The sequence below is a fragment of the Plecotus auritus genome (assembly GCF_963455305.1).
Source record: "Plecotus auritus genome assembly, chromosome: 6".
Classification (NCBI taxonomy): Eukaryota; Metazoa; Chordata; class Mammalia; order Chiroptera; family Vespertilionidae; genus Plecotus; species Plecotus auritus.
In genome coordinates, this window is record NC_137773.1 from 93,771,077 (window position 1) to 93,798,752 (window position 27,676).

A 27,676-nucleotide genomic window follows, 5' to 3' on the forward strand; every position below is an offset into this window, starting at 1 on the left:
GTTGCGCGCGCATGTTCCCAGATAGAATTGAGGCCAGGAGAGCGCGCCCCAGCAGGTCCGTGGGCCAGCGCGTGCGCAGAGGGCGCGTGCGAGAAGGCGGGAAAAGACAAGATGGAACGACAGGGAGTATGCGATGCTTGTTTTCTTCGCGGGAGATGGGCAGGGGACGGCGGCGATCTCGGGCTTCCGCGCGGACCTTCGCCCGACAACAGGGGCGGGGTCACCCTCGCCCGGCCGGCCCGATTTCCTGACTGACTGACGGGGCCTGACTGATAGACGAATAGTGTGACTGACGCTCTGACAGCGGGGCCTGAAGGACAGACTTCCACGCATGGCGCGTGGCAGAAGCAGTTTAGAGAGTGGCTCAGACGCCCATGTGCCGCACCCGTTTTTTTCCTTCTTTTCTCCTCCCTTTTCTCCCTCCTCGAAGGACTCGACTCAACGCAAATACCAGTTAGGAGCCCAGGCACCCCAGAGCCTCTGCCCTCACCCCGGCCCCTCCAGTGTCCCCGCCTCTGTCCTCCAGGCACAGTTTTTCCCCACCTCGTGGTGCCTGCCCTGGCTCAGCCGTCTCTTCTGCGGGTCCCCACTACGTCACAAAGAGGAGCCCAGGGCCAAAGGGCGGGAGGAGGGGATCTGACCACTTGTCGCCTTCCGCCTTCCTTCGGCCTCTCAAGCGCTGACTGTGCTCACAGGTGGACATGCCCCACGCAGAATGCAAGGACCAGGAGCCACTGCCGCTGGGGGAGAGCACGGAGCAGCAGCAGGGCGAGGAGAGCCACGAAAAGGAAGCTGGTTGGGAGCCAGCTAGGTGAGGAAGCCCTGGCCCAACGGGTCCAAACAGTCCCCTGGGGCCTTCTTCGTCCATTTCTTTCCCAAGACCCTACCAATGTGTACTCCCGGCGCATTTGTTCCGCGTGCTAGTTGAGCATCTCTCATGGGCCTGGCGTGTGTTAAGTGCTGGGGACACAGCAGTGACCTGACACTCTCTAGAGGGGGAGACAGATTGTAAACTCAGGAAAAAAACAGGGAGAAAATGACAGGTGGCTTGTTTACATCAGGAGAGGGTCAGGGAAGGCTTCCTGGAGGAAGTGACGAGTGAGCTGAGGGGAGAGAAGCAGTAGCTGCAAGGATGGGGAGGAGGACTGCCTGGAGCCATGTGAGGGGGAGACAGAGACAGACTGGTAATGGGGCTTTGGGTGTAATTACCCATGAAAATATTTGGGATAGAGGAGTGAGGTGAATGACTATAACAGGGTGGGGACTATTGTGAATAAAGTTGTGTTGGAACACAGCCATACTTGTCTGTGGACTCTAAGGGCACAGAGCTAAAAAGATGTACTGTCTGGACCTTTATAGAAGTTTGCAGTCTTCTGGACTAAAGTATTAAAAGTGTCCCTCTGGCTGTCGTGTAGCGCATGGATTGTTAGGTCAAGAGTGGAAGCTGGGAGACCAGTGAGTAGGTATTTAGAATAATCTAGGTGCAAGATGACTCTGGCTTGAATCTATTGGGGGTGATGAAAGTGGTCAAATTCTGGATATTTTTAAGAAGTTAGAACTGGCCCTAGCTGGTTTGACTCAGGGGATAGAGCATCGGCCTGTGGACTGAAGGGTCCCAGGTTCCATTCCAGTCAGGGCACATGCCTGGTTGCAGGCTCGATCCCCAGTGTGGGGTGTGCAGGAGGCAGCCAATCAATGATTCTCTCTCATCATTGATGTTTCTATCTCCCTCTCCCTTCCTCTCTGAAATCAATAAAAATATATTTTTAAAAAAGGAAATTAGAATTGAAAGAAAATGCTAATGGATTAGATGTTGGAGTAAAAGAAAGAGCAGTGTCAGTGATGGCAAAAAAAAAAGTTTTGTCTTGCACATTATTTAATATTTTTTTTGTTATTAATCCTCACCCAAGGATATTTTTCCCATTAGTTTTTAGAGAGGGTGGAAAGGAGGGATGGTGGGAGGGTCGATAGAATGAGAGAGAGAGAGAGAAATTTTGATATGAGAGAGAGAGATCGGTTGGTTGCCTCCTGCACTCACCCCAACTGGGACAGGGATCGAACCTCCAACCAAGGTATGTGCCCCTGACCAGGAATAGAAGCTGGGACCCTTTGGTGCATGGGCCAACACTCTAACCACTGAGAACACTGGCCAGGGCATCTTACACATTTATTTATTTTATTTTTTATTATATTTTTATTGATTTTAGAATGGAAGGAGAGGGAGAAAGAGATAGAAATATCAATGATGATAGAATCATCGATCAGCTGCCTCCTGCACGCCCCCTACTGGGGGTCAAGCCCACAACCCACGCATGTGCCGTTGACCAGAATCAAACCAGGGACCCTTCAGTCCACAAGCTGACGCTCTATCCACTGAGCCAAACTGGGTAGGGCATTAATTCAGATATTTATTGAGGGTTGCCTTTGGCAAGACCAGAATAGGGTTATACAAATCAGAACAAATCAAAATCCCTGCTATCGTGGAGCTAACTTTCACTTAGTAATATGTATGTGCTTAACTTTCCTCCATGTATTTTCATTTCTTTTAAAGAAAACAAATTTTAGTCCGGCCTGCATGGCTCAGTAGTTGAGCATCGACCTATGAACCAGGAGATCACAGTTCGATTCCTGGTCAGGGCACATGCCTGGGTTGCAGGCTCACTCCCCAGTATGGGTCGTGTAGGAGGCAGCCTATCACTGATTCTCTCTCATCGTTGATGTTTCTAACTCTATCTCCCTCTCCCTTCCTCTCTGAAGTCAATAAAAATATATTTTTTAAAAAAAGAAAGAAAAAATAATGAATTGATTTTAGAAGAGAGAAAGAGAAACAAAAAACTTATATTTGTTATTGCAGTTATTTTTGCATTTGTTGGTTGCTTCTTGTATGTGCCCTGACCAGGGATTGAACTTGCAAGCTTGGCCTATCAGACAATGCTCTAACCAACTGATCTACTTGACTAGGGCTCATTTTTTAAAATATATATATATTTTTAATATATTTTATTGATATTTTTACAGAGAGGAAGGGAGAGGGATAGAGAGCTAGAAACATCGATCAGCTGCCTCCTGCACACCTCCCACTGGGGATGTGCCCGCAACCAAAGTACATGCCCTTGACCGGAATCGAACCCGGGACCCTTCAGTCCGCAGGCCGACGCTCTATCCACTGAGCCAAACCGGTTTCAGCTTTTTAAAATATTTTTATTGATTTTTCTAGAGTGAGAGAGAAACATCAATCAGTTGCCTCCTGCTCTCACCCAACCAGGAACCGATCTGGCAACCAGAGACCATGTGCCCTAACCAGTAATCAAACTGGTGACCCTTTGGTGCATAGGGGGACACTCAACCAACTGAGCCAAACCGGCTAGGGCAGGGCTCATTTTTTAAATATATATATTTTTATTGATTTCAGAGAGGAAGGGAGAGAGAGAGAGAGACATCAATGATGAGAGAGAATCATTGATTGGCCGCCCCCTACTGGGGATCAAGCCCACAACATGTGCCCTTGACCAACATCTGGAATCAAACCGCGGACCCTTCAGTCCTCAGGCCAATGCTCTATCCACCGAGCCAAACCAGCTAGGGCAGGGCTCGTTTCTTGATAGCTCATTTCTTTTTAACACTGAATGGTATTGCACTGTGTAGATGTACCACAGTTTATTCATCCATTCACCATTTGGAGGATATCTTGGTTGCTACCAACTTTTGGCACTTATGAATAAAGCTGCTATAAACATTCATGTGAACCTAAGTTTTCAACTCCTTTGGATAAATACCAGGAAGCACAATTGATAGATCAAATGGTAAGAGGATGCTTGTTTTGTAAAAAACTGCCAAACTGTCTTCCAAAGTGGCTGTAACATTTTACATTCCCATCATCAATGAATGAGAGAGAGTCCCTATTGCACCACATCATTGCACTTGGTGTTGTCATTGTTTTGAACTTTCACCATTCTAATAGACTAGAGGCCTGGTGCACGACATTCGTGCACTGGGTGCAGGGGAGGGTCCCTCAGCCCAGCTTGTGCCCTTTTGAACTCCGGGAACCCTCAGGGGATGTCTGAGTGACTGGTCATTCCACCATTTGGTTGATTTGCATATTACCCTTTTATTATATAGGATGTGTAGTGGGATCTCATTGTTGTGTTTATTTGCATTTTCCTGATGAGGTATGAAGTTGAACATCTTTTCATATGCTTTTTTTGCCATCTATATATCTTTTTTGGTGGAGTGTCTCTTCATGTCTTCTGCCCATTTTTAATTTTATTGATTGATTTGAGAACGAGAGAGGACAGGAGAGAAAACCATCAATTTGTCATTCCACTTATTTACGCATTCTTTGGTTGATTCTTGTATGGGCACTGACTGCATATCGAACCCACAACCTTGGCATATCGGGAGGGATGTTCTAACTGAGCTACTCGGCCATTTTTAGTGGTGTTCTGTTATTGTTGAATTTTAATAGATCTATCTTTCTCTCTCCCTCTCTGTCTTTTATCAGATATGTTTTACAAAGATTTGTTCCATTCTATGTCTTGTATTTTCATTCTCTTAAAAGTGTCTTTTATAGAACAGAAATGATTAATTTTAACCAAGTACAATTAATTTTTTTAAATCTAAGAAATTATCATCAAACCCAAGGCCATCTAGATTTTCTTCTATCTCCTAGGAGTCTTATAGTTTTGTTTTTACATTTAGATCTATGATCCATTAAAAAAAATTTTATCTTCACCTGAGGGTTTTTAAAAAATTGGTTTTTAAAGAGAGAGGAAGGGAGAAACATCATGTGAGAGAGAAACATCAATCGGTTGTCTCCTGTATGCACCCCAACCAGGGATTGAATCTGAAACCTTTTGGTGTACAGGACACACTCCAACTAACTCAGCCACCCAGCCAGGACTGTGATCCATTTTGAGTTAATTTTTGTGAAAGGTGAAAGTTCTATATTTAGCTTCAGTTTTTTGCATGTTGCTGGCTTTCCAGTTGTTCCAGCACCATTTATTGAAGACTCTCCTTTATCCATTGAATTTTCTTTGCAAAAATCATCCTATCTAATAAAGAGGGGATATGCTAATTGACCATCACTCTGTCACAAAGATGGCTACACCCACAGCTGAGGCCAAGTTCCCATAAGGAGCCTTAACAAGCAATCAGCAGGGACCTGAGGCTACACCCTCCCCCGCACACCTGGGGCTTGAGACCTCAGGCCGCGCCCCCCACCAGGCAGGGCTTGACAGGGGACCTCAGGCCGCGCCCGCCGCCCTGGTGTCAGGCTGAGGGACCTCAGGCCGCACCCCCCGCCCCAGTGCCAGGCCGGGAGACCTCAGACTGCATCCCCCGCCCGGTGGGGCTTGACAGGGGACCTCAGGCCATGCCCCCTGCCCCAGCACCGGGACAGGGGACCTGAGGCTGTGCCCCCCTGTCTGTCTGGGCTTGACAGGGGACCTCAGGTCATGCACCCCACCCAGCGGGGCTTAACAGAGAACCTCAAGGTACACCCCCAGTGCTGGGTCGGGGGAACTCAGGCTGTGCCCCTGCCCAGCGGGGCTTGACTGGCGACCTGAGGCTGCGTCCCCCACCCGATGCTGGGCCAGGGGACCCGAGGCTGCGCCCCCCTGCCTGGCGGGGCTTGACAGGGGACCTCAGGCCATGCCCCCCACCCAGCGGGGCTTGACAGGGGATCTCAGGCCGTGTCCCCCACTTGGCAGGGCTTGACAGAGGACCTCAAGGCACGCCCCCACCCCGGTCTGGGCTGGGGGACCTCAGGCTAAGCCCCCCGGCCTGGTGCGGGGCCAGGGGGCCTGAGGCTACGCCCCCCTGCCCAGCAGGGCTTGACAAGGGTGGGACTGGCCGGGTCTGGATCTAGCCCAATGGGGGTGGGCCGGCCGGGTCTGGGTCTCATGCGATTTTGAGATGCATGTGGGTGGGTGGGGACTTGACTCTGGGTCCCGTGGTGTGCCCCAGACTCTGACAGGAGGAAGGTTTTCATATACATTTTACTAATTTTCTTTCATCTCTGACACTTCTATTATAAAGGGCAAATAGCAATATTAAATTATTTCCTCTAATCCCCTTTTAATGTGCACTAATTTCTTGCACCGGGTCACTAGTTTTACTATATATGTGTGAGTCTATTTCTGGGCTCTCTATTCTGTTCCATTGATCTATAGCCTATTCTTTGACCAGTACCACACTATCTGGATCACTATAACTTTATGTTAAATCTTTAAGTTGGGTAGTGTCAGTCCTCTAACTTTGTTCTTCAATATTGTGTTAGCTATTTTTTTTTAATATATTTTATTGATTTTTCAGAGAGGAAGGGAGAGGGATAGAGAGTTAGAAACATCGATGAGAGAGAAACATCGACCAGCTGCCTCCTGCACACCTCCCACTGGGGATGTGCCCGCAACCAAGGTACATGCCCTTGACCGGAATCAAACCCGGGACCCCCCAGTCCGCAGGCCGATGCTCTATCCACTGAGCCAAACCAGTTTTGGCTGTGTTAGCTATTCTGAGTCTATTGTCAAGCTGACTTTTTAAAAAATATATATATTTTATTTTTTACAGAGAAGAAGGGAGAGGGATAGAGAGTTAGAAACATCGATGAGAGAGAAACATTGATCAGCTGCCTCCTGCACACTCTCCACTGGGGATGTGCCTGCAACCAAGGTACATGCCCTTGACCGGAATCAAACCTGGGACCTTTCAGTCCGCAGGCCGACGCTCTATCCACTGAGCCAAACCAGTTAGGGCCAAGCTGACTTTCTAAAAGTGAGATAGTCCTGGCTGATGTGGCTCAGTTGGTTGGAATGTCATCCTGTACACCAAAAGGTTTCAGGTTTGATTCCTGGTCAGAGCACATGCCTAGGTTGTAGGTTTGATACCCATTCAGGGTGTATATAGGAGGCAGTCGATTGATGTTTCTCTCTGTCTCATCTTTCCCCTCTCTCTAAAATCAATAAGCATGTCCTCAACTGAGGATTTAAAAATAATCTCCTATATAATAAAAGGCTAATATGGCGAAATGACGGGTCGCTATGATGTGCACTGACCACCAGGGGGCAGATGCTCAAATCAGGAGCTGTCCCCTGGTGGTCAGTGGGCTCCCACAGGGGGATTGCTGCTCAGGCAGAAGCCGGGCTCACGGCTGGTGAGCACAGCGGTAGTGGCAGGAGCCTCTCCTGCCTCTGCAGCAGCGCTAAGGACCCATTGGGGGATGTCTGCCTGTCAGGCCTAAGCCAGCAGGCGGACATCCTCTGAGGGGTCCTGTACTGCAAGAGGGCACAGACCAGGCTGAGGGAACCCCTCAATGCACGATGTGGTGCACCGGGCCTCTAGTAGTAATAATAAAAGAGAGATAGACAATTTTTTAAAAAAAGAATGTGATTTCAACTGGTGGCAAATGCTGTGAAGAAACAAAGCAGAATAAAAAGAGCCCTGGCCAGTGTGGTTCAGTGGCTGGAACACTGCCCACTCATGGAGGAGTTGAGGTTCAATTCCAGTCAAGGGCACATACCTGTGTTGCAGGTTCGATCCCTGGCCTTGGTCGGGGCGTGTGTGGAAGGCAACTGATGGATGTGTCTCACTTGCATCGATCTTTCACTTCCTCCCTCCCATTCTCTAAAAATCAATGGAAAAAATATACTCAGGTAAAGATTAACAAAAAGAAAAGAAAGGAAAAGAAAAAAGAAAAGAAAAGAAAAGAAACAAAGCAGAGTAAGGAGTGACTAAAGTGACAAGGAGTTAATAGTTGGAAAAGATCTATAAGGAGGTCACATAAGAAGGAGCCAGCCAGGAGACATCTGGGGGGCCCAAACATGCTGGCAGAGTACAAAGTCCCTGATGTAGGAATAAGCTGGGTGTGCTCATAAAGCAGTGAGGAGGCAAGAGTGTCAGGCATTGTGATCGACAGGGATACCCGGGTTCCACCAGACAGATGCTCTTATACTCTTCCATTGCTTCCAACTGACGGGAAGACATTGAACAAGTAAGTACTGACTGACACGAAACAGATTGGGGTGATGGAAAAACACCCTTGAATGGGGAACCAGGGACAGCAACCTTGAAAAAGCAATGCTGAATCACAAGGTGAGGATGAGTGGGTGCTGAGTGGGCATGGGGATGAAAGGAGTTAAGAGAAGAGTTTATGCAAAGCCTCTGCACATGGTAGCCAAAGACAGCTAGTATGCCTGAGTGGGGGTTATGAGTGTCAGAGGAGGGCTGGAGGGTTCAGCAAGGGCCAGGTCACAGGGCATTTTGTCAGCTATGGACTTTATCCTCAGGATTCTTTTGGTAACAGCTTTATTGAGATAGAATTCAGATACCATACAATTTACCTACTTAAAATGTACAATTCAGTTGTGTTTAGTATATTCACAGAGCTGTGCATCTATCACCACAGTTAACTTTACAATATTTTCATTGCCCTGAAAAGAAACCTTGTACCCATTAATCATCATCTCCCAGTCCCTGCATCCTCCCTAGGCCCTGGCAACACTACTCTATTTTCTGACTCTGGATTTGTTTCTGCTGGACATTTCATTTTAATGAAATCATACAGGTATGTGGTCCTTTGTGACTGGCTTCTTTCACTGAGCACAATGTCTTCAGGGTTCATCCATATTATAATACTAGTGACCTGGTGCATGAAATTCATGCACATAAAAAGGGGATTAATTAGAGGAAATATTTAATATTGCTATTTGCCCTTTCTCTATAATAGAAGTGTCAGAGATGAAAGAAAATTAGTAAAATGTATATGAAAACCTTCCTCCTGTCAGAGTCTGGGGCACACCATGGAACCCAGAGTCAAGTCCCCGCCCACATACATACACCTCAAAATCGCATGAGACCCAGACCCTGCCACCCCCCCGCCATTGGGCTAGATCCAGACCCGGCCAGTTCCACCCTTGTCAAGCCCTGCGGGCAGGGGGCATAGCCTCAGGTCCCCTGGCCCTGTGCCAGGCCAGGGGGAATGGCCTGAGGTCCCCCATCCCAGACCGGGGTGGGGGGCATGCCTTGAGGTCCTCCATCAAGCCCCACCAGGTGGGGGACACAGCCTGAGATCCCCTGTCAAGCCCTGCCAGGCGGGGGGGCATGGCCTCAGGTCCCCTGTCAAGCCCAGCTGGGCAGGGGTGCGGCCTGAGGTCTCCTGTCAAGCCCCACCAGGCTGGGGGTGCTGTCTGAGGTCCCCCGGCCTGGTGCCAGGGTTGGGGGCGTGGCCTGAAGTCCCCTGTCAAGCCCCACCTGGTGGGGGGCGCAGCCTGAGGTCCCCCAGCCTGGCGTTGGGGCAGGGGAAGCAGCCTGAGGTCCCCTAGCCCAGCACCAGGACGGGAAGCGCACCTTGAGGTCCCCTGTCAAGCCCTGCCAGGTGGGGGCGTGGCCTGAGGTCCCCTGTCAAGCCCCATGGGGGCAGGGGAGGGCGTAGCCTCAGGTCCCTCCTGATGGCTTGTTAAGGCTCCTTATGGGAACTTGGCCTAGACTGTGGGTGCAGCCATATTTGCGACAGAGTGATGGTCAATTAGCATATTTCCTCTTTATTAGATAGGATGTGTCAGAACTTCATTCCTTTATATGGCTGAATAATATTCCATATTTTGGATCTACCACATATTATTTATTCATTTGTCAGTTGATGGACATTTGGGTTGTTTCTACTTTTTGGTTCTTGTGAGTAATGCTGCTATGAACATCCATGTACAAGTTTTGGTGTGGACATATGTTTTCACTTCTCTTGGGTAGATTCCTAGAAGGGGAATTGCTGGGTCAGAGAAGAAACATGCTCAGGTTCTTGTTATAAAAAGACACTGGCTGCTTTGTGGGAAATGGGTTGGAGGAGGCATGAGTGGATGTAGAGAGATCAGGTGGGAGGCTCCTACTAAATTGGCAATAGTACGAGTCTTTGTACCATGGAAATTGTCAAACACTATAAATCAGGGCTTTCTTCTCCCCTCCATCCACCCAGAGAGATAGCTGCTAAATGCTTAGCAGCACACCACTGGCTCCCCACTTTCTGGCTTGGAGTGGTTTCCATTAGGTGGTGGTTTTACAGCAGAGGCAAAAGCATGGGTTCCATTTTGCCCTTGTTGAGTTTGATGTAGCCATGGACATGCACATGAATGTGTCCAGATATATTTGTGCTTTTTTTTTTAATTTAATAAATCTTTATTGTTCAGATTACAATTGTTTCTCCTTTTTCCCCCCATAGCTCCCCTCCACCCGGTTCCCACCCCACCTTTTGCCCTTACCTCCCCCCACACTGTCCTCATCCATAGGTGTACGATTTTTGTCCAGTCTTTTCCTGCACCCCCCATACCCCTTTCCCCCTGAGAATTATCAGTCCACTCCCTTTCTATGCCCCTGATTCTATTATATTCACCAGTTTATTCTGTTCCTCAGATTTTTAATTCACTTGATTTTTAGGTTCACTTGTTGATAGATATGTATTTGTTGTTCATAATTTTTATCTTTACTTTTTTCTTCTTCCTCTTCTTAAAGAATACCTTTCAGCATTTCATATAATACTGGTTTGGTGGTGATGAACTCCTTTAGCTTTTTCTTATCTGTGAAGCTCTTTATCTGCCCTTCAATTCTGAATGATAGCTTTGCTGGGTAGAGTAATCTTGGTTGTAGGTTCTTGCTATTCATCACATTGAAAATTTCTTGCCACTCCCGTCTGGCCTGCATAGTTTCTGTTGAGAAATCAGCTGATAATCGTATGGGTGCTCCCTTATAGGTAATTAACTGTTTTTCTCTTGCTGCTTTTAATATTCTCTCTTTGTCTTTTGCTCTTGGCATTTTAATTATAATGTGTCTTGGTGTGGTCCTCTTTGGATTCCTTTTGTTTGGGGTTCTGTGCGCTTCCTGGACTTGTAAGTCTATTTCTTTCACCAGGTGGGGGAAGTTTTCTGTCATTATTTCTTCCAATAGGTTTTCAGTATCTTGCTCTCTGTCTTCTTCTGGCACCCCCATAATTCTGATGTTGGTACGCTTGAAGTTGTCCCAGAGGCTTCTTACACTATCTTCAACTTTTTGGATTCTTTTTTCTTTTTTTTTTTTTGCTTTTCCGGTTGAATGTTTTTTGCTTCTTTGTATTTCAAATCTTTGACTTGATTCTTGCATTCCTCTAGTCTGCTGTTGGGTCTCTGTATAATATTTTTTATTTCAGTCAGTGTATGTTTAATTTCTAGTTGGTCCTTTTTCATATCTTTGAGAGTCTCGTTATATTTATCAGCCTTTTCTAAGATATTCTTGAAAAGCCTTATAACCGTGGTTTTGAATTCTATATCCAGTCGTTTGTTTTCCTCCATTTCTTTCGTTTGTGATCTGTTTCTTCGTCTCCCCATTTTTCACTGCTTCCCTGAGTTGGTAGGGTAGCTTTGTGTGCTAGGTTTCCTATATGGCCCAGTGGGTCGGCCTCCCCAGTTAACCTGAGGTGGACACTCTTGGTGCACCCCTTTGTGGACTGTGTGTACAGCCTTGTTGTAGTTAAGTCTTGATTGTTGTTGGTATCACTGGGAGGAATTGACCCGCAGGCCAGTTGGCTGTGAGGATCAGCTGTGTCTACACTGGGAGTTTTTCGGTGCTGGAGACAGCCTTATAGGATTAGCCTTGCCAGATTGCAAAGGCCTCTGTGCTCAGCTTGGAAGGGGCGGAGTTTCAGGGCGGAGCAGACAGTCTTGACTTCCCGTCAGCCCTGCCCTTGCTCGCCAGTCTCCAGACCTCTGCCTTCCGTGGTTCCCGAGTTTCCGCCTTACAGTCCAGATTTCTCCCGTAAGAGCGTGGGTCCCCAGGGGCTCGCCCGGAACTGCGGTTCAGTGCAGTCAGAAGCCTCTGACTCCCCTCCACCAGGGACAGCCTGTGGTAACCTCCGCAGTCAGTCCTTGTGCGCACTCGCGCCTCCAGACCCCTGCCGCTGCGGCTCCCCTGAGTCTCCGAGTTTCTGAGTCTCTGTGTGCCTTTCTCTCCACCCGACAGTCCAAACTCCCTCTGTATGAGCCTGGGTCCACAGGGTTTCGCCCAGAACTGAGGTTCAGTGCAGTCAGAACTGGGGTTCAGTTGTCGGGGGCTTCTTTCCCCCTCCCACCAGAGAAAGCCAGCCAGGCACTCCGCCGCCCTTCCTCTTTGCGTGCACGAGTCTCCGTACCTCAGCTCTTTGCCGCTCCTTCTCGTGAGCTTTCCTCTTTCCTTCTAGTTGTAGAGTTTCCACTCAGCCAGCTTTCCTGTGGTTCTGGATGGTGTCCGTTCTGTCTTTTAGTTGTAGTTTTGAAATTGTTGTGCGGGGCAGCAGTTTAGGTGCTTACCTATGCCGCCATCTTGGTTTCTCCCCTATTTGTGCTTTCTAACCCATAATTCAGGAGGGCCGGGGGCTGGAGATGGCGCTGTGGGACTCACTGTTTCAGTGGCTGTGGGGTGAATGAACTCATCACCTGGGGAGAAAGTGAGAGGAGGCCAGGCTCAGGAAAGGGCCCTGAGGACTCTAGGCCTAAAGCCAACTTCCCCCTACCTCCCAGATTCCTCTGTTGTAAAGCAGGCTACAGAGTGGGATGGTTTCCAGGTGTGTGTTGTCACGTGGAGACCAGAAAAAAGAAGGAAATGACTGAAGTCGTTTGTTTTATTACATCTTCCTGCAAATAACATGTTTAGACCCTATTTAAGTGGTGAAGAGACACAGATAATTGCAAATCATTATGAAACTTCAAGGAGTTCCACAAGAGCTTTGAGCCTAAAAACAGATGGATTAGAACCATTGCAAGAGCCAGTTAATAGATCCAGCAGCAGACACTCAGCAACATTATTAAAATGTGAACACATTTCAGGAGAGAAAAAGCAGGGGATGAGGAATGGACTCAGCAACTTCCATTCAGACCTTACTCCTTCCTGGCTATACTTCAGCAAAACCTGGCTTTGCCTAAGCGCCAGAGATTCTGTTGTGTTCCTACTTGAATATTTGATTAGGTTACCTCTCCTCCCGGGACTGCTGCCTGTGGTGGTCATAAGTGGCTGGCGGATTTGTTTACTTGTATATCTGTCATAGGCCATGGAGGGAGCACCCCACCAGCAGACGGCTCTGGCTCACATGCCTGCCAATCACAGCTTTACCTGGAGGGAACAGATGGTCTCTTCTCTCAGACCCACTTCTCTGCAGTACCGGGCCCCCTGCCAGCATGGGCCCTGTTCAGAACTTTGTACTACTAATCCTCCCAGTCGAATTAGGGACTCCTCAGAAGCACAGACCATAATAGATGAGTGTGGCAATGTGTTCACAGCCCCCACTCTGATCCCCCACCGCCAGACCTGCTGTGTTGGGCCCACTTCCATTCCCTGGCCTCCATCCAGGGTTCGGCAACAGAAGCAGGCCCGGAACAGGGAAAGCCAGTGGCGAGGACACCACACATTTTGTTTATTAAAGTTAATTGGTGAATGCAGGCCCAGGGAAGCCTCTGATTTATTAGCATTCTAATTAATATGCAGCTGTTGAGTATCAAGAAAAATGAAATGGAAAGGAGTAAATCCCCAAAGGAGAAGTTGAAAAAATCAAGAGGCTTTCTGCAGACATCTGATGCAGACTTTTGTCCCACAATGAAATTTAAATGAGCTGAATTCAAGAGATTTCTCACCATTTGCATAGTGCCACAAAGACAGATTCCAGCTTCAACACTGGAGCCTGAGAAAGGAGTGACTTTGAACCTTTAGCAACTCAAACAGGTTGTGAGCAATTACGCAAAAAGAGGCACCTGGTTTTATTATTGATTTTAATGTCAGGATTCTTACAATGCTGAGTCAACGAGGCAACCAGGGGTACAAGAAGGCTTTCCAGCAGGAATGTTACACCAGGCTTTGTTCATTCATTTCGGTATTCATCAATCCCTTTTCCTCAGCCTCACAGCATTCTGGAGAGAACCTCTGAATTAACTGGGAGTGTTGTGATCTGTACTTCTGCTAGTGCACCCACACACTTAAGGTGCTTTGTGGGTGCACTAGCAGAAGCTCTGAGTGTTACCTCCTAAAGTTGCAGAAAGGGAAAGTCATTTCAAGTAAAGGCTGATGGGTTTGGTGAAATTGTGGAAAGTTCCAAATTACTGGGAGTGGAGGGTAGAAAGAGTCAGGCTGAAAAGAGAGGCCCAGGGTCCTGGAAGGCCTTGGTGCTGTGTTAGGGAATTTAGACTTGATCCTGTGGCTGATGGGGATTCTCTAGATCGATTTGAGAGAGGTTAATGAGGTGGAAATGAGAGGGTTTCATGACAGGGATGTGAGAATGATGGTTTGGTATGGCTGATGGGAGGAATGACCAGAGCACAGACAGGATACCCAGTGGCCCTGAGGAGCCCCCTAAGGCTGGAGAGCAGGACTCTGTAGTGACCTTGTTTTTTGAGTTATCATTTTCTCAGTGTGGCTCAGGTTCCTGAGTGTGAGAAAAGAGACCGGGCTTGGCTGGCCCAGCATGGCTCAATGGTTGAGCATCGACTTATGAACTAGGAAGTCACAGTTTGATTCCTGGTCAGGGCACATGCCCAGGTTGTGGGCTCGATCCCCAGTAGGGGGCGTACAGGAGGCAGCCAATCACTGACTCTCTCTCATCATTGATGTTTCTATCTCTCCCTCTCTGAAATCAATAAAAATATTTTTTAAATATATTTTATTGATTTTTTACAGAGAGGAAGGGAGAGGGATAGAGAGTTAGAAACATCGATGAGAGAGAAACATTGATCAGCTGCCTCCTGCACACTCCCTACTGGGGATGTGCCCGCAACCAAGGTACATGCCCTTGACCGGAATCGAACCTGGGACCTTTCAGTCCGCAGGCTGATGCTCTATCCACTGAGCCAAACCAGTCAGGGCAATAAAAATATTTTTAAAGAGAGAGAGAGAAAACAGCGGTTGGTTGTAGAAAGCCAGGGTGGGGTTTTGGCAGGTGGGTGTGGCACGGAATAGAAGGGAAGAGGGGCTGAGACCATCAGCCAGAGAGTGAAGTGATTGAGCCCTGGGTTTAGAACAGAAGGGTAGTTAGTGTTTGAGATCTTAGCGAAGTTAAAGCCAGGTGTTGGAGCCCATGACCCCAGCTCCATCACCATTGTGCAAAGCATGGCTGTCCTTTTAGAAGCATTCTGTGTTCTCCACGTGCATCCAGATAATACAAAAGTCTGAATGTTAAAATGTCATTGTGTCACAGGTCTGAACTTGTATCCTTTTGCCTCACCTCCCCTTAACAAAGAAGAGTAATTGCATGCTCGAGGTTGTAAATTGCTTAGCAAACAAGACAAGAATGCTCACAGAGCCTTTAGTTGGTCTGTTGCTTTCTAGCTGATATAAATGTTTGCTGTAGAAATATCAGTATTCCCATCTTAAAATGCATTGGACACAGCGTCTTGTCTTGGAGGCTGATGAACTTGCATGCTTTGTGGGAATCCAAAGGAAGGAGGAATGAAGGTGTCCTTCATTCATTCAGCAAACAGTGGAGGATTTACTATGTGCTGGATGCTAGGAATGCAAAGATAAATGGGACCCATCTCTCTGGGGAGATAGGGCTGTGAGTAGTGACAAGCTAACATAGTGATAGGTACGTGGATCCTGGACAGCTTCTGAAAGGAGGCAGTGGTCTAGTTAGGTCTCATGGGTTGAGTCAGAGAGTAGGCGCAAAGACACAGAGGCAAGAAGCAATCTAGCAAGGGATGCATGAGGACCAGGACACAGTTGGATCCATGGGCCTCAATTTCACTGTATTTCTCTTCTCAGCCAAAATGCAGAGCTCAGGCTGTCAGGAATAAGGCAAGAAAAATAGTTTTATGAAGAAAGCATCAGAAAATCAAGATGTAGCCCTAGCTGGTTTGGCTCAGTGGATAGAGTGTCGGCCTGTGGACTGAAGGGTCCCGGGTTCAATTTTGGCCAAGGGCACATGCCCAAGTTGTGGGCTCAATCCCCAGTAGGGGGCGTGCAAGAGGCAGCCAATCAATGATTCTCATCATTGATTCTATCTCTCTCTACCACCCCCTTCCTCTCTGAAATCAATAAAAATATTTTTTTTTAAAAAAATCAAGATGTATTTTTCCAAGTAAGCAGTGACTGGCTTCCAGTCAGGGCAGACTTTATAGTTGTGTGTGAACTGGCATGTTCAGGAATCCTGTGGTGGCTGGCACCTCCAAGTCTCAGAATTGGGAGGACCTCAAAGGATAAAAGAGAAACTGAGGACCCAGGAGGAAGCAGGACATGGGCTGTGAGTTGGGCCAGCTGGGTGCCACACCCAGCTCTGCCATAGACTAGCTGTTAATCCTGAGAAAGTGAACAGGTTGAGCCTGTGTCCTCAGTTATGAGGTAAAGATGATGAGCAGACCCCAAAGCAGTGACAAGGTGCCTGGCAGATAGAAAGTGCTGACAGATAAAGCAGAAAAAAAGCAAAATAAATAAAAAAATAAATAAAGCTTACCTTATACATTTCACCTTTTTTTTTTTTTTTTTTTTTTTTTTTTTTTTTAAATATATTTTATTGATTTTTTACAGAGAGGAAGGGAGAGGGATAGAGAGTTAGAAACATCGATGAGAGAGAAACATCGATCAGCCGCCTCCTGCACACCTCCCACTGGGGATGTGCCCGCAACCAAGGTACGTGCCCTTGACCGGAATCGAACCTGGGACCCTTCAGTCCGCAGGCCGACGCTCTATCCACTGAGCTAAACCGGTTTTGGCAACATTTCACCTTTTTTAAAAAAGATTTTAAAATTATTTTTAGAGAGAGAGGAAGTGGAGGGAGACAAAAAGAGAAACATCGATGTGAGAATGAAACATAGATCTGCTGCCTCTCGGCTGCCTCCTATACGCCCCCTACCAGAGATGGAGTCTGCAAACCAGGTGTGAGCCCTGACAGGGAAATGGAACCCGAAACCTTTCAGTGCATGGGAGGACCCGCAACCAACTGAGCCATACTGGCCAGGGCTTAAACACTTTATCTTAATTTAAAACATTAATAAGTCTGCTGACCAGATTGCAACTTTTTTCCCCATACACCTCATTAATAATGTATTACCTGCAATTTCCAATTTTGTTTTTAAAGAAGAGTGGCCCGGCCAGTTTTGCTCAGTGGTTGAGCGTTGACCTATGAACCAAGAGGTCAAGGTTTGAATTCTTGTCAGGGCACAGGCCTGGGTTGGAGGCTCGATCCCAAGTGGGTGGTGTGCAGGAGGCAGCTAGCTAATCAATGGTTCTCTCTCATCACTGATGTTTCTGTCTCTCTCTCCCTCTCCTTTCCTTTCTGAAATCAATAAAATATATATTTTTAAAAGAAGAATGAAAACTTACAAGCCATGACAAAGTGATCTGTAAACAGAGTCCTTCTAAATTTAAAAAAAAAAATTATTTTTAAATATATTTTTATAGCTTTCAGAGAGGAAGGGAGAGATAGAGAGGGATAGAAACATCAGTGATGAGAGAGAATCATTGATCCGCTGCCTCTTGCACGCCCCATACTAGGGATCAGGCCCACAACCCAGATCAGGGTTTGATCTGGAATTGAACCTTGACCTCCTGGTTCATAGGTCAACACTCAACCACTGAGCCACATTGGCCAGACCCTTCTAGATTTTTATGATCTTTGTTCCAATCTATAGTTGTCTCCCCATACCTGACTTAATATTTTTTAAAAAATTAGACTCACTTTTATTCATTCAATTTAGCTTTATTAAGACAGCCGTCACTTTTTTATCATTTTACTGACTAACATGGTATTTAATTGAATTCGTTTACTATAGTCATGTGTACAGTGTCAGGACAAACACAACTTTTTTTGTGCATTTAAAAAATCTTTTAACATAATTCTTTTTTTTTTAATATATTTTATTGATTTTTTACAGAGAGGAAGAGAGGAAGGGAGAGGGATAGAGAGCTAGAAACATCAATGAGAGAGAAACATCGATCAGCTGCCTCCCGCACGCCCCCCACTGGGGATGTGCCCGCAACCAAGGCACATGCCCTTGACCGGAATCGAACCCGGGACCCTTGAGTCCACAGGCCGACGCTCTATCCACTGAGCCAAACCGGTTTTGGCTAACATAATTCTTGACTGGCTGCCTCATCTAGTGGGAGCAGAGTCCTGCAGGTACACTAGACCCCAGGTGGACTGCAGACTGCATACATCACCCAAAAGATATAGAAAGGGATACAGCAGGTTGGTGACAGGAAGGTCCATCTAAGAAAGCATCTATACTATTTATAAATAGAATTATTGATGCTCATTTCAAAACAGCAAGTTGATGTTATAAAATGACTATGTGTTTTGGGTGCGGGCAGATTTTCTTGTTCTGGAAATTTGGGCAGGCTTTGTGTGTGCCTTCGGGTCTGTTTTCTTAATTATAAAAATAGGGATGTCATCCCTGCCTCTCAGGGCAGGAGTGGTGCATGAAATAACCAAGCGTCACTCACAGGAGATACACAACCCTGTTTCTTCTCCCACCATGGAGCTAATTCATGTCAGCCACTCTGGGGAGAATTGGGGCTGACCTCGGTTTCCTATACTTTCAGAAGTCAGGTTTCTAGCCCTTCTATCGCCACCTCCAGTGCCAATCGCCAGCTGATGATGCTGGAAGGGAAGTCAGGACCCTACTTTTCCTCTCTGGACTCGAGCATTGAGATCCTGAAGAAGAGGGCCCAGGAGCTGATCGAAAATATCAATGAGAGCAGGCAGAAGGACCATGCACTCATGACCAACTTCAGGGACAGCCTCAAGATCAAGGTGACAAGATTTCCACAGACACACTGCAAAACCCCAGTGGGTGGGACAGGGAAAGCCCTTATGTAAAGGGTGAAGGGTAGGGCTGAGCATCTGTTACGTTCCCAGCAAGGTGCCAGGCAATTTGCATTTGGTACCCCACTTTACCCTTCCAACAGCCCTGCAAAAAATGTACCCATTTTATAGATGGGAAAAGTAAGGTTTAGAAATAATTTTTCAGAATGAGAGACGGAGGTCTAGCTGCACCCATAGCCCAGCCACCTTATTACACACCAGGACTAATGGCTATTGGGAGTAGAGGACTGAGGCATAGCCTGTGTTAACACAGCCGTTTTTCCCCCCAGAAGTAAAGCTTGTGGTGGCAGAGTAGAGATCCCTCAACATGACCAGGGCTTATGTCTAACAACGCCTGTTATGTTCAGGTACAGTGTTAATGATTATCCCTGATGCTTCTTCAGAATGCACAAGGGATCTCAGGAGTAGGACATCTCTTTTTTTTTTTTTTTTTTAATATATTTTATTGATATTTTACAGAGAAGAAGGGAGAGGGACAGAGAGTCAGAAACATCGATGAGAGAGAAACATCGATCAGCTGCCTCCTGCACACCTCATACTGGGGATGTGCCCGCAACCAAGGTACATGCCCCCGACCGGAATCGAACCCGGGACCCCTCAGTCTGCAGGCCGACGCTCCATCCACTGAGCCAAACCGGTTTCGGCATCAGGAGTAGGACATCTCTTGACAACAGGCTGACTTTTCCCCACCTTTGTTTGCTCCCTCCCATCTCTACCAGTACACAGAGTAAATTAAATAAAGCATAACATAGCAGAAAAAAATATAAAAACATTCCTATGATCCCACCACCCAGAGGCTATTTTGTTGCATATTTTCTTCTAGTCTCTGTTATGTACTTTCTTTTTAACCTGGTGGAGCCTATACTGTATACATCATTTTGCAATCTTGCTTTAAATTTTTTTTTCTTAATATAGGCAATTTTTACTCCTACTCACTGGAGTTGTTTTTTACCATTTTTAAAAACTGTGTTTTTATTGATTTTAGAGAGAAAGGGAGAGGGATAAATAGAAACATTGGCCCTAGCTGGTTTTGCTCAGTGGTTAGAGTGTCAGCCTGCAGACTGAAGGGTCCCAGCTTCAGTTCTGGTCAAAGGCATATGCCCACACTGCAGGCTCGATCCCCAGTAGGGGGCATGCAGGAGGCAGCTCATCGATGATTCTCTCATCATTGATATTTCTATCTTTCCCTCTCCCTTCCTCTCTGAAGTCAATAAAAAAATATTTTTTAAAAAGAAACACTGATGAAAGAGAAATATCATTGATTGAGCCCGCAACTAGGGCATGTGCCCTGACTGGAATTGAACCGGTGACCTCTTGGTTCATGGGTAGATGCTCAACCGCAGAGCCACACAGGCCGGCCCTTTGTTTTTTCTTTCTTTTTTAATCATTTTTAATGATAAACTGCAGAAATCTTAGGGAGCCACTTAAAACACATGTCTTGTGATGCCCCTGGTTTGATTTTTTCAAAAACATGTCATATTGTTTAAAAGGTTTCAGATCTGACAGAGAAGCTAGAGGAGAGGATGTATCAACTTTATAATCACCACAACAAGATCATTCAGGAAAAGCTCCAAGAGTTCACCCAGAAAATGGCAAAGATCAGCCATTTGGAAACAGAGCTCAAACAAGTGTGCCACACTGTGGAGACCGTGTACAAAGACTTCCAAGACCTGTGTGTCCAGCCAGAGGTATGACTAAACCCTATAGGAGGCTCTGCCTGAGAAGTCGTAGGGGCTAAGATGAAAGTAAATGTCAACAGAAACGGTGCTCCTGCCATCTTGCTTGTGGCGCCATACTCTCCTGTAAACATGGTGTGTTGGAGCTGAGAAGCCAGCCCCCTGTTATTTCCCACTCCTGTGTGGCCAGCTCTGTGGTGATAGAAAGGACAAAGTCTCCTCCACCCACAGCCCTGAGCAATGCCTAACCAGGTTTACTTATTACAGCAGAGGCAAAGATGCAGACAAGGGCCAGATCACTGTGGGGGGCACAGGAAATTCCTACCACATGGGTACCTCCCAGCCCCCACTCATGTTCATTTCCCTGTGACTGAAAGGACTACTCATGTAGTGGTTACAAGTAAATGTGACCCAACACCGAGGATCAGACATGCAGACTTTTTTTTATAGTATTACAGATGTCCCCAATTTTCACTCCCATTGCCCCCCTCCCAGACTATTATTCTCTCCCCCACATTCTGCCCCAACGTCAGCATAAGGCACTTATCCCCCAGATGGGTGGGTCAGAGGGTACACAGGGAACTCAAAGGGAGGGTGGTTGCTCAGTCAGACACCAGGTCAGGTCTCATAGAGGTTGCTTCTGTGTCACTCTCTTTTCCCTGCTTCCTGTCAAGAGAAGCTTCTGTTCCAAGCTAAGTGGAGTCCACTGAATTGAGAAACTTGGTACAGAGTCCGTCTTCTTTATAAAGAGCACATATGAGTGACTTCAAAAGGGAAATTTTGTAATTTAAAAATCAGTCTCTCACCTCCCAACATAAAAATTGGCTCCATCTGCCACCTCCCTGAGTAAGCTCAGAGCACAGCGGCTCCCTGGGAAGGGGTTTGGTACCATCCAGGCTCCTGGGTGAAGTATATTCACTTGCTGGCTGTGAATGCCTGGATCCCTGTTATTGCCCTTCCGAGGATCAAAGCGTGAATGTCATGAGTACCTGGACAAGATAAATACAAAGTCAGTTTGGTGTCTTAACAGCTTACAACTTCCCTTTAAAGTCAATCTTCATTTCCCCTCCCCAGGCTACTACTTTGGAAGAAGAGCAAACCCATAAAGATGGAGAATGCTGACAGCGTCTGAGAGAGTTGCCTCTTAGTGACAGCCACCAAGAGAAAGTTCAGAGGCCACCATTCTGGCCACCTTGAGAAAATGGTTTTTCACAGTTCTATAATGCATCTTGACAAAAACAAAACAAAAAGCTTGTGCCAGACCCAAAGGCAGGGAGTCCAGCCACCATCATGGGTCCAGATTTGGTGTCCCAAACATGTGGCAAATTTACCCCACCCCAGCCCTGCACAGTTCATTAAACATTTGATTTTCAACCCAGCCATGCTTCCTTCCCATGGAGGTGGAGAGCTCTGATGGGTTCTGGAAGCACATCAGGCCCTTTCTCATCCACAGGAGGGATGTGAAAGCAAACATCACTTAATGGTTTGCCCAGCTGAGCTACTCTGTCCTGAGGCCACCTGCCCTTGAGTTTGGGTAACACTTTACATGCCTCAGTGCTCTCATTTGCTCTTCAGCTTCCAGGGTCAGAAGGCAAAGATTACTGTCTCCCTTATATGGAGCAAAATGATTATTTACTTTCTAAAGTGCACACCTAACCCTTCCCTTCCCCTTCATAAAATCATCTGAAGACCCTTTCTTCTTACCCTAAGGGTCATTCCCACCTGTAGGATCCCCCCACCTCTCCCTCTTTTAGTCTGTGGAATATCCCATCCAGAAAAGCACACGGAAGCTATTTCACCATCTCTGCCTAGGAAGCTCCTACACTTCCAAGGACTCAGTCCCACTTTTTTTACATCTGTTTTCCCATGAGGCAATGGGTTCTAGGCAATGCATCACATCCCATGAGGCAATGGGTTCTAGGCAATGCATCACATCCAACTGCCAGCTGCAAACACCACAGTGCAAATGGTTCTCTTTCTCTCTTAACATAACATGGAGTGGCCTGTGTGTATTCTCCTTTGCATCACCAGCTCACTGGGCATCATGCCCCTCTCTGGAGCTGCCTGAGAGAGCCATCAGCACTCCTGGGAACACCTCCAACATCATGAAAGACAGGTCAGAGAGCACCTCACATCCTAGGTCCCAATGTGAGCCACTCAGATGAGGGATATAGGGTGGGAGCTGCCTCATGTCATGCTGCCAATGGTGACAGCTGGGAGTAGGACTCAGGCCTGCTGTCCCTGCCCTCTTCCCCAGATAGTGAGGCCACTGCAATCGTCCCATTCCCTGAAGGATCCAGCCCCACCTTCATAGGTGTTCACGGCCTCCAGGTTCATGGCATGCCGGATCACATGATACTCATCAGAAATCCCATTTCCCCCCAGCATGTCTCGGGCCTGGCGGGCGATGTCCAGGGCCTTCCCACAGTTATTCCTCTTCAGCAGGGAGACCATTTCGGGAGTGGCCCTGGAAGCAGCACAGACATGTAACAAGTGTTGATTACAAAGAGCTGATCCTGCTCCAGGCATCCTATACCCTAGACAAACCAGCCAGGGGGAGGATTCACCATGTTACAGTTAAAGCAGCAGACACCAGGCTCCCCATGAGGGACAAAAAGGGTGGGCCCTGGACTATCAAGACCAAGAGAAAAGGGATCAGGACCCCAAGGGCCACCAGGTAGGAAGGACTTCTTCTTGGGATCAGCAACCACCATGCCCAGGAGAAGCACAGGGTCCTGTGGCAGCTGTCCCACTCTGCCTCCCACTACAAGTGGCCCCTACTTGTCTTGATCCTTCAAGCGGCCAAGCTGCAGGCAGGCATGAAGGCCCAGTGTGATCTCGGTGAGCATGTCCGCCAGCTTCTTCTGAATCAGCTGGTTCCTGGCCAGTGGGACGCCAAACTGTATCCTAGGCAGGCAAGATCAGGGTAAGTTAAAGAGGGGACCCACTCTCCAGTCCTCTCCTAGGGCTCCACTGGCCCAGGTAGCCTTTCCAGGCTGCCTCAGTCCCTGCCTAGCTTGTCCTGGCCATCATTGACTCAACCCATTACTGTTCAGAGGGACTTTCCCCAGCTATTTCACAGAGCAGGGAGCCTAGGTCTGGTGGGCTGGGGCTGGGGAGTCACCAGTGGGGTAAAGGATGGAACCTGAAGCTCTCAGGTCAGCTCCCACTCACCTGTCCAGGGTGTACTGCCGGGCTGTGTGCAAACAGAACTCAGCAGCTCCAAGTGAACCCCAGGCAATGCCATACCGGGCATTGTTTAGGCAGCCGAAGGGACCCTATAGGATTGAGAGGGGACCTTTTCTCCACCAGGAAAGAGCTGAGAGGTTGTGTGCAAAACCAACTCTGAAGAGGGGGACACTCTCTCCTCAGATCCCCAGACACATAGTCAGTGTAAATGGGATTTAGGGAGGCCACTTAAATCACATACAGCCCTGGCATCAAAGCTCATGCATGGCAGGCCTTGCTCAATTCGTACTCATTCTTTTTTTTTTACTTTTAAAAAATATTTTTATTGATTTTTTACAGAGAGGAAGGGAGAAGAATAGAGAGAAACATCGGCCAGCGGGATGTGCCCACAACCAAGGTACATGCCCTTGACCGGAATCAAACCTGGGACCTTTCAGTCGCAGGCCAACGCTCTATCCACTGAGCCAAACCGGTTAGGGCAGGGGTGGGCAAACTTTTTGACTCGAGGGCCACAATGGGTTCTTAAACTGGACCGGAGGGCCGGAACAAAAGCATGGATGGAGTGTTTGTGTGAACTAATATAAATTCAAAGTAAAGGAGCGGAGGGGAGAGCAAGAGAACCGGATAGAACAGCCGGATCCGGCCCGCGGGCCATAGTTCGCCCACGGCTGGGGTAGGGTGTGCCTACTCATTCTTGATTTTCACACAGTTCTACCCAGCCCAGGATCTGGATTGGCTGCTCAGATATAGGAGCTGACATAAGGAGACAGGAAGATGTGCATGCATCAAAGGATTAAGCTGATCCCGGTCCAATGTGTTCTAGGCAGAGCCAGTATGAGTGAGATAGTCACCAGAAAGGGACAGTGCACAGGGACCATGTCTGTCTGGTCCCCAGCTGGGTTCCAGCACAGGGCCTGCCCAAGAAAGGTGAATCATCATGTGACCCAATACCAGTTCCCAAGGTGGCTTCTGCTCACCGCCAACCCAGAGGCATTGGGCAGCACGTTCTCCTCTGGTACCTCCACACCGTCCATGATAATCATACCCGTGGCTGAGGCCCGCAGGGAGAACTTGCCCTCGATCTTAGGGGCTGAGAGGCCCTGCATCCCCTTCTCCAGCAGGAAGCCCCGAATGCAATTATCTTCGCACCGAGCCCACACTACAAACAGGTCGGCCACAGGTGAGTTGGTGATCCTGGGGGGTGGGACAGACAGTGAGGATCTGGCTGCACCCCTCTGCCTCTGCCTACCCACCTGAGGTACCCAGGCTCCTCACCACGTCTTGGCCCCATTGAGGGTGTAGCTCCTGCTGGATGGGTTGTGGCTGGCTCTGGTCTCCATGCTGCCAGGGTCACTCCCGTGGTTGGGTTCCGTGAGCCCGAAACAGCCCAAGAGCTCCCCTTTGGCTGTAGGTATGAGGGTGTCCCTCATTTACACCCTCAACTGAAAAGTGTCACCCTCTCCACTGAGCCAGGCTAAGGCAGATCTGGCCCTGCCTTCACAGCACTTCCAGGTGGTGAAGGGACAGGTCTCCTCCTCCCCCTGCCATAGTCACAATGCCATGATGGGGGCCTACAGGAGTCACCTAAATTATCTTGAAGGGCCATGAAAGCTAAACAGGAGAAGGTATGGAGAAAGCAGTCCTGGATGTGGGAAAAGAATGTGCAAAGGCCCAGTGGTACATTTAGAGTTCCAAGTAACAATCTGACTAGGGCAGTGCATCAAGAGAGTGACCACAGATGAGACCACCAGAGGCCTCTTGGACCCACCCAGTCAGGAAGTTAAGACTTTAAAATTTGGGCTGGGATGGGGAAAACAAAGCAAATCAAGAGGGAGATTGGGAGATGATGGTTGTGAGCAGGGGCCCGAGTCAAGAGAGACCTAGGAGGGGATAATCAGGATTAGATGGGATGAAGCCCAGGCTCTAGCAGAGGGTCCAGGTGGCCCTTGGTGCTATCCCTGAAGTGGGAACAGAAGGTAGGCTCAGGGGACAGCCCCATCCCTGAGTTCCAGACCACTGGGACTGTCTTCCACTGGACTCCACAGGAAGCCACTCACCCAGCCGGGGCAGGTACTTCTGCTGCTGCTCTTTGCTGCCATATGCGTAGATGGGGTGCATGACAAGGGAGGACTGGACACTCATTGCTGACCTGTAGCCACTATCCACCCGTTCCAGTTCCCGGGCCAGGAGCCCATAAGCCACAGATGAGGCTCCAGCACAGCCATAACCTGGTGGGGAAGTGGGGAGAGGAGACAGGGCAATGGGGGACAAAGCCTGCCAACTGGGACCAGTGACTCCTGAGGCCCAAGAGACAGATACATAGGGGCACCCAAGAAGGGAGCACTAAGCTGGCCCTAGCTTGAGGGTTTATTCATTTCATCCCTACAGTTGGACAGCCTCGCTTTGCAGCCTGGGAAACAGGCTCAGGGAAAGTAAGGGGCTTTCCAGCACACAGTTGAGGCTGCTGAATGTGGAGAGAAACTTATCCCTACCTTTGATAGTGGGGCCCAGCACACCAAGCTCCCCCATCTCTGAGATGATCTCCCGGTGAAAAACTGCAAATGGACAGATGACCAAGTTTAGGCCTACCTCTGGCCCACTGGAGACCCCACTCCACAGACAGAGGTGCCCAGAAGCCTAGAGTAGGCAGAGGTGGTGTGTATGGTGGACAGGGTGCCCACTAGCCCGCCTGGGCACCTTCGTTGCGATTGGCCAGAAGAATGCGGGGCATCAGGCGCTCCTGGCAGTAGGTGCGAAAAGTGTCCCGGATGAGAATCTCATCAGCTGTCAGCTGCTCCTCCAGCACCAGCGGGTCCCTCCAGTCAAACTCAGAACGCAAGGCTGGGACAGGGAACAGGGGCTCAACTAAGCCCAGCCCACATCTCCCTCAGCCCATCGTGCCCGCCTCTCCCAGAATCCTCCACCCCCATCTGGCTCGAGGTTGGATGTGGGCTGCAAACAGGACTGGCAAGGGGGCCTTTCTCCCGGAAACTCACTGTTGACTCAGTGCCTCCGGCCCTAGCCATGGCCCTGTCTCCCTGCCCGGGCAGCCCTCGGACTCTGGGACAGAGGGGCAGACAGACAGTAGGACAAGGGCCTCAGACGCACGCGCGACGAGGGGTCCTTACATTTGTCCGGTCGGTTCTGAGTCTTCCCGCCCTTCTCTGAAAACACAGGACAAGAAATCACCCCGGAAAACTCTTCGAGTCTCCAGTTCCACCCTCCCCACTCCACCCCCTACCCGGCACTGACCGGTCAGCGCCGCGGCCGAGCCCCACCCGCGTAGCAAGCGCAGGAGGGGTCCGCGGCTCAGCAGCCGCTGGGAGACGCTTCTCAGGGCCATGTGGGCCGCGGGCGGGCGGGCGCAGCAACCACGGCGGACCTGGAGGAGCGGGGACGTCAGAGCGGAGTGGCTCCCACCCGCAGGCCTGGTCCCTTGCGCCCCTCGCCCCTCTCGCCAGTCCCCAGTAAGCGCCTTCCAGCTCCCTTTACGGGCCAAGGAGCAACTGACGGAGGCTTTTGACCTCCGGCGGGGGTGGGGTGGGAGGGGCGGAGGCCGAATGGGACTGCTCATTGGTTCGTCCCGAGACGGGCTCCTTCACGGGCCTGCTTTTTAAAAGAGCAATGGCAGGCTTGTCCCAGGAAGCCGGCGGACAGACAGAGGAACGTGAGCTCCTTTAAGGAGCAAAACAGGAAAAGAGGTGGAGGGGAGGGAAAGGTGGCGGGGGGGGGGGGGGAGAGGGGAGAGAGAAGGGAAGGAAAGAGAGAGAAAAGGAGAGAAGGGGAGGGAGAGGGACACACACACACACACACACACACACACACACACACACACACACACTCACGCACACGAGTCTGCCAACCCGATTGGCCACCTATATTCCTGCTCTAATTGGCCCTAGGAGGGGGCTCGGCCCCCTCTTGGTTGGTCAGTTGCAGGAGGCGTGTGCGAAGCGATTTAGGAGTTAAACAAGGAAACTGAGGCAGAAGAAAAATAAGTCCAGACCTCGAGGTCTCC

At 48.8% G+C, this 27,676-nt stretch overlaps 2 protein-coding genes across 4 annotated transcripts; one reads left to right on the forward strand and one right to left on the reverse strand.

Moving 5' to 3' along the window:
• On the forward strand, nt 1-23,672 carry SYCE2 (synaptonemal complex central element protein 2; the record flags this gene model as incomplete). 2 transcript variants are annotated; one of them, XM_080672410.1, is made up of 6 exons in its annotated part: nt 1-126; nt 696-811; nt 18,547-18,721; nt 20,284-20,481; nt 21,544-22,327; nt 22,391-23,672. In XM_080672410.1, the coding sequence occupies exons 1-5, from the start codon at nt 112-114 to the stop codon at nt 21,589-21,591; spliced, it is 552 nt and encodes a 183-aa protein (XP_080528536.1). In that variant the 5' UTR covers nt 1-111. The 2 variants fall into 2 exon arrangements, with proteins under 2 accessions (XP_080528536.1, XP_080528537.1); XM_080672411.1 differs by lacking the exons at nt 21,544-22,327; nt 22,391-23,672 and having other exon boundaries at nt 18,511-18,721; nt 20,284-20,487.
• Nucleotides 20,311-27,509, reverse strand: GCDH (glutaryl-CoA dehydrogenase). 2 transcript variants are annotated; one of them, XM_080672408.1, is made up of 11 exons: nt 26,911-27,509; nt 26,787-26,822; nt 26,356-26,499; nt 26,151-26,213; nt 25,716-25,886; nt 24,934-25,063; nt 24,636-24,852; nt 23,644-23,747; nt 23,251-23,376; nt 22,776-22,936; nt 20,311-21,458 (listed from the first exon to the last, which is right to left on the reverse strand). In XM_080672408.1, the coding sequence occupies exons 1-11, from the start codon at nt 27,230-27,232 to the stop codon at nt 21,385-21,387; spliced, it is 1,548 nt and encodes a 515-aa protein (XP_080528534.1). In that variant the 5' UTR covers nt 27,233-27,509; the 3' UTR covers nt 20,311-21,384. The 2 variants fall into 2 exon arrangements, with proteins under 2 accessions (XP_080528534.1, XP_080528535.1); XM_080672409.1 differs by lacking the exon at nt 26,151-26,213 and having other exon boundaries at nt 20,475-21,458; nt 26,911-27,493.
• Nucleotides 27,510-27,676: the final 167 nt, after the last annotated feature.

What these genes read in the sequence shown, in the direction of transcription:
- GCDH (XM_080672408.1), bottom strand. Translation starts at nt 27,232, where the DNA reads ATGAGCAGTCCCATTCGGCCTCCGCCCCTCCCACCCCACCCCCGCCGG. An exon ending in CTCGGCCGCGGCGCTGACCG is followed by an intron (nt 26,823 to 26,910) that starts GTCAGTGCCGGG and finishes CTGTGTTTTCAG; the next exon opens with AGAAGGGCGGGAAGACTCAG. An exon ending in TCTGGCCAATCGCAACGAAG is followed by an intron (nt 26,214 to 26,355) that starts GTGCCCAGGCGG and finishes GTCCATTTGCAG; the next exon opens with TTTTTCACCGGGAGATCATC.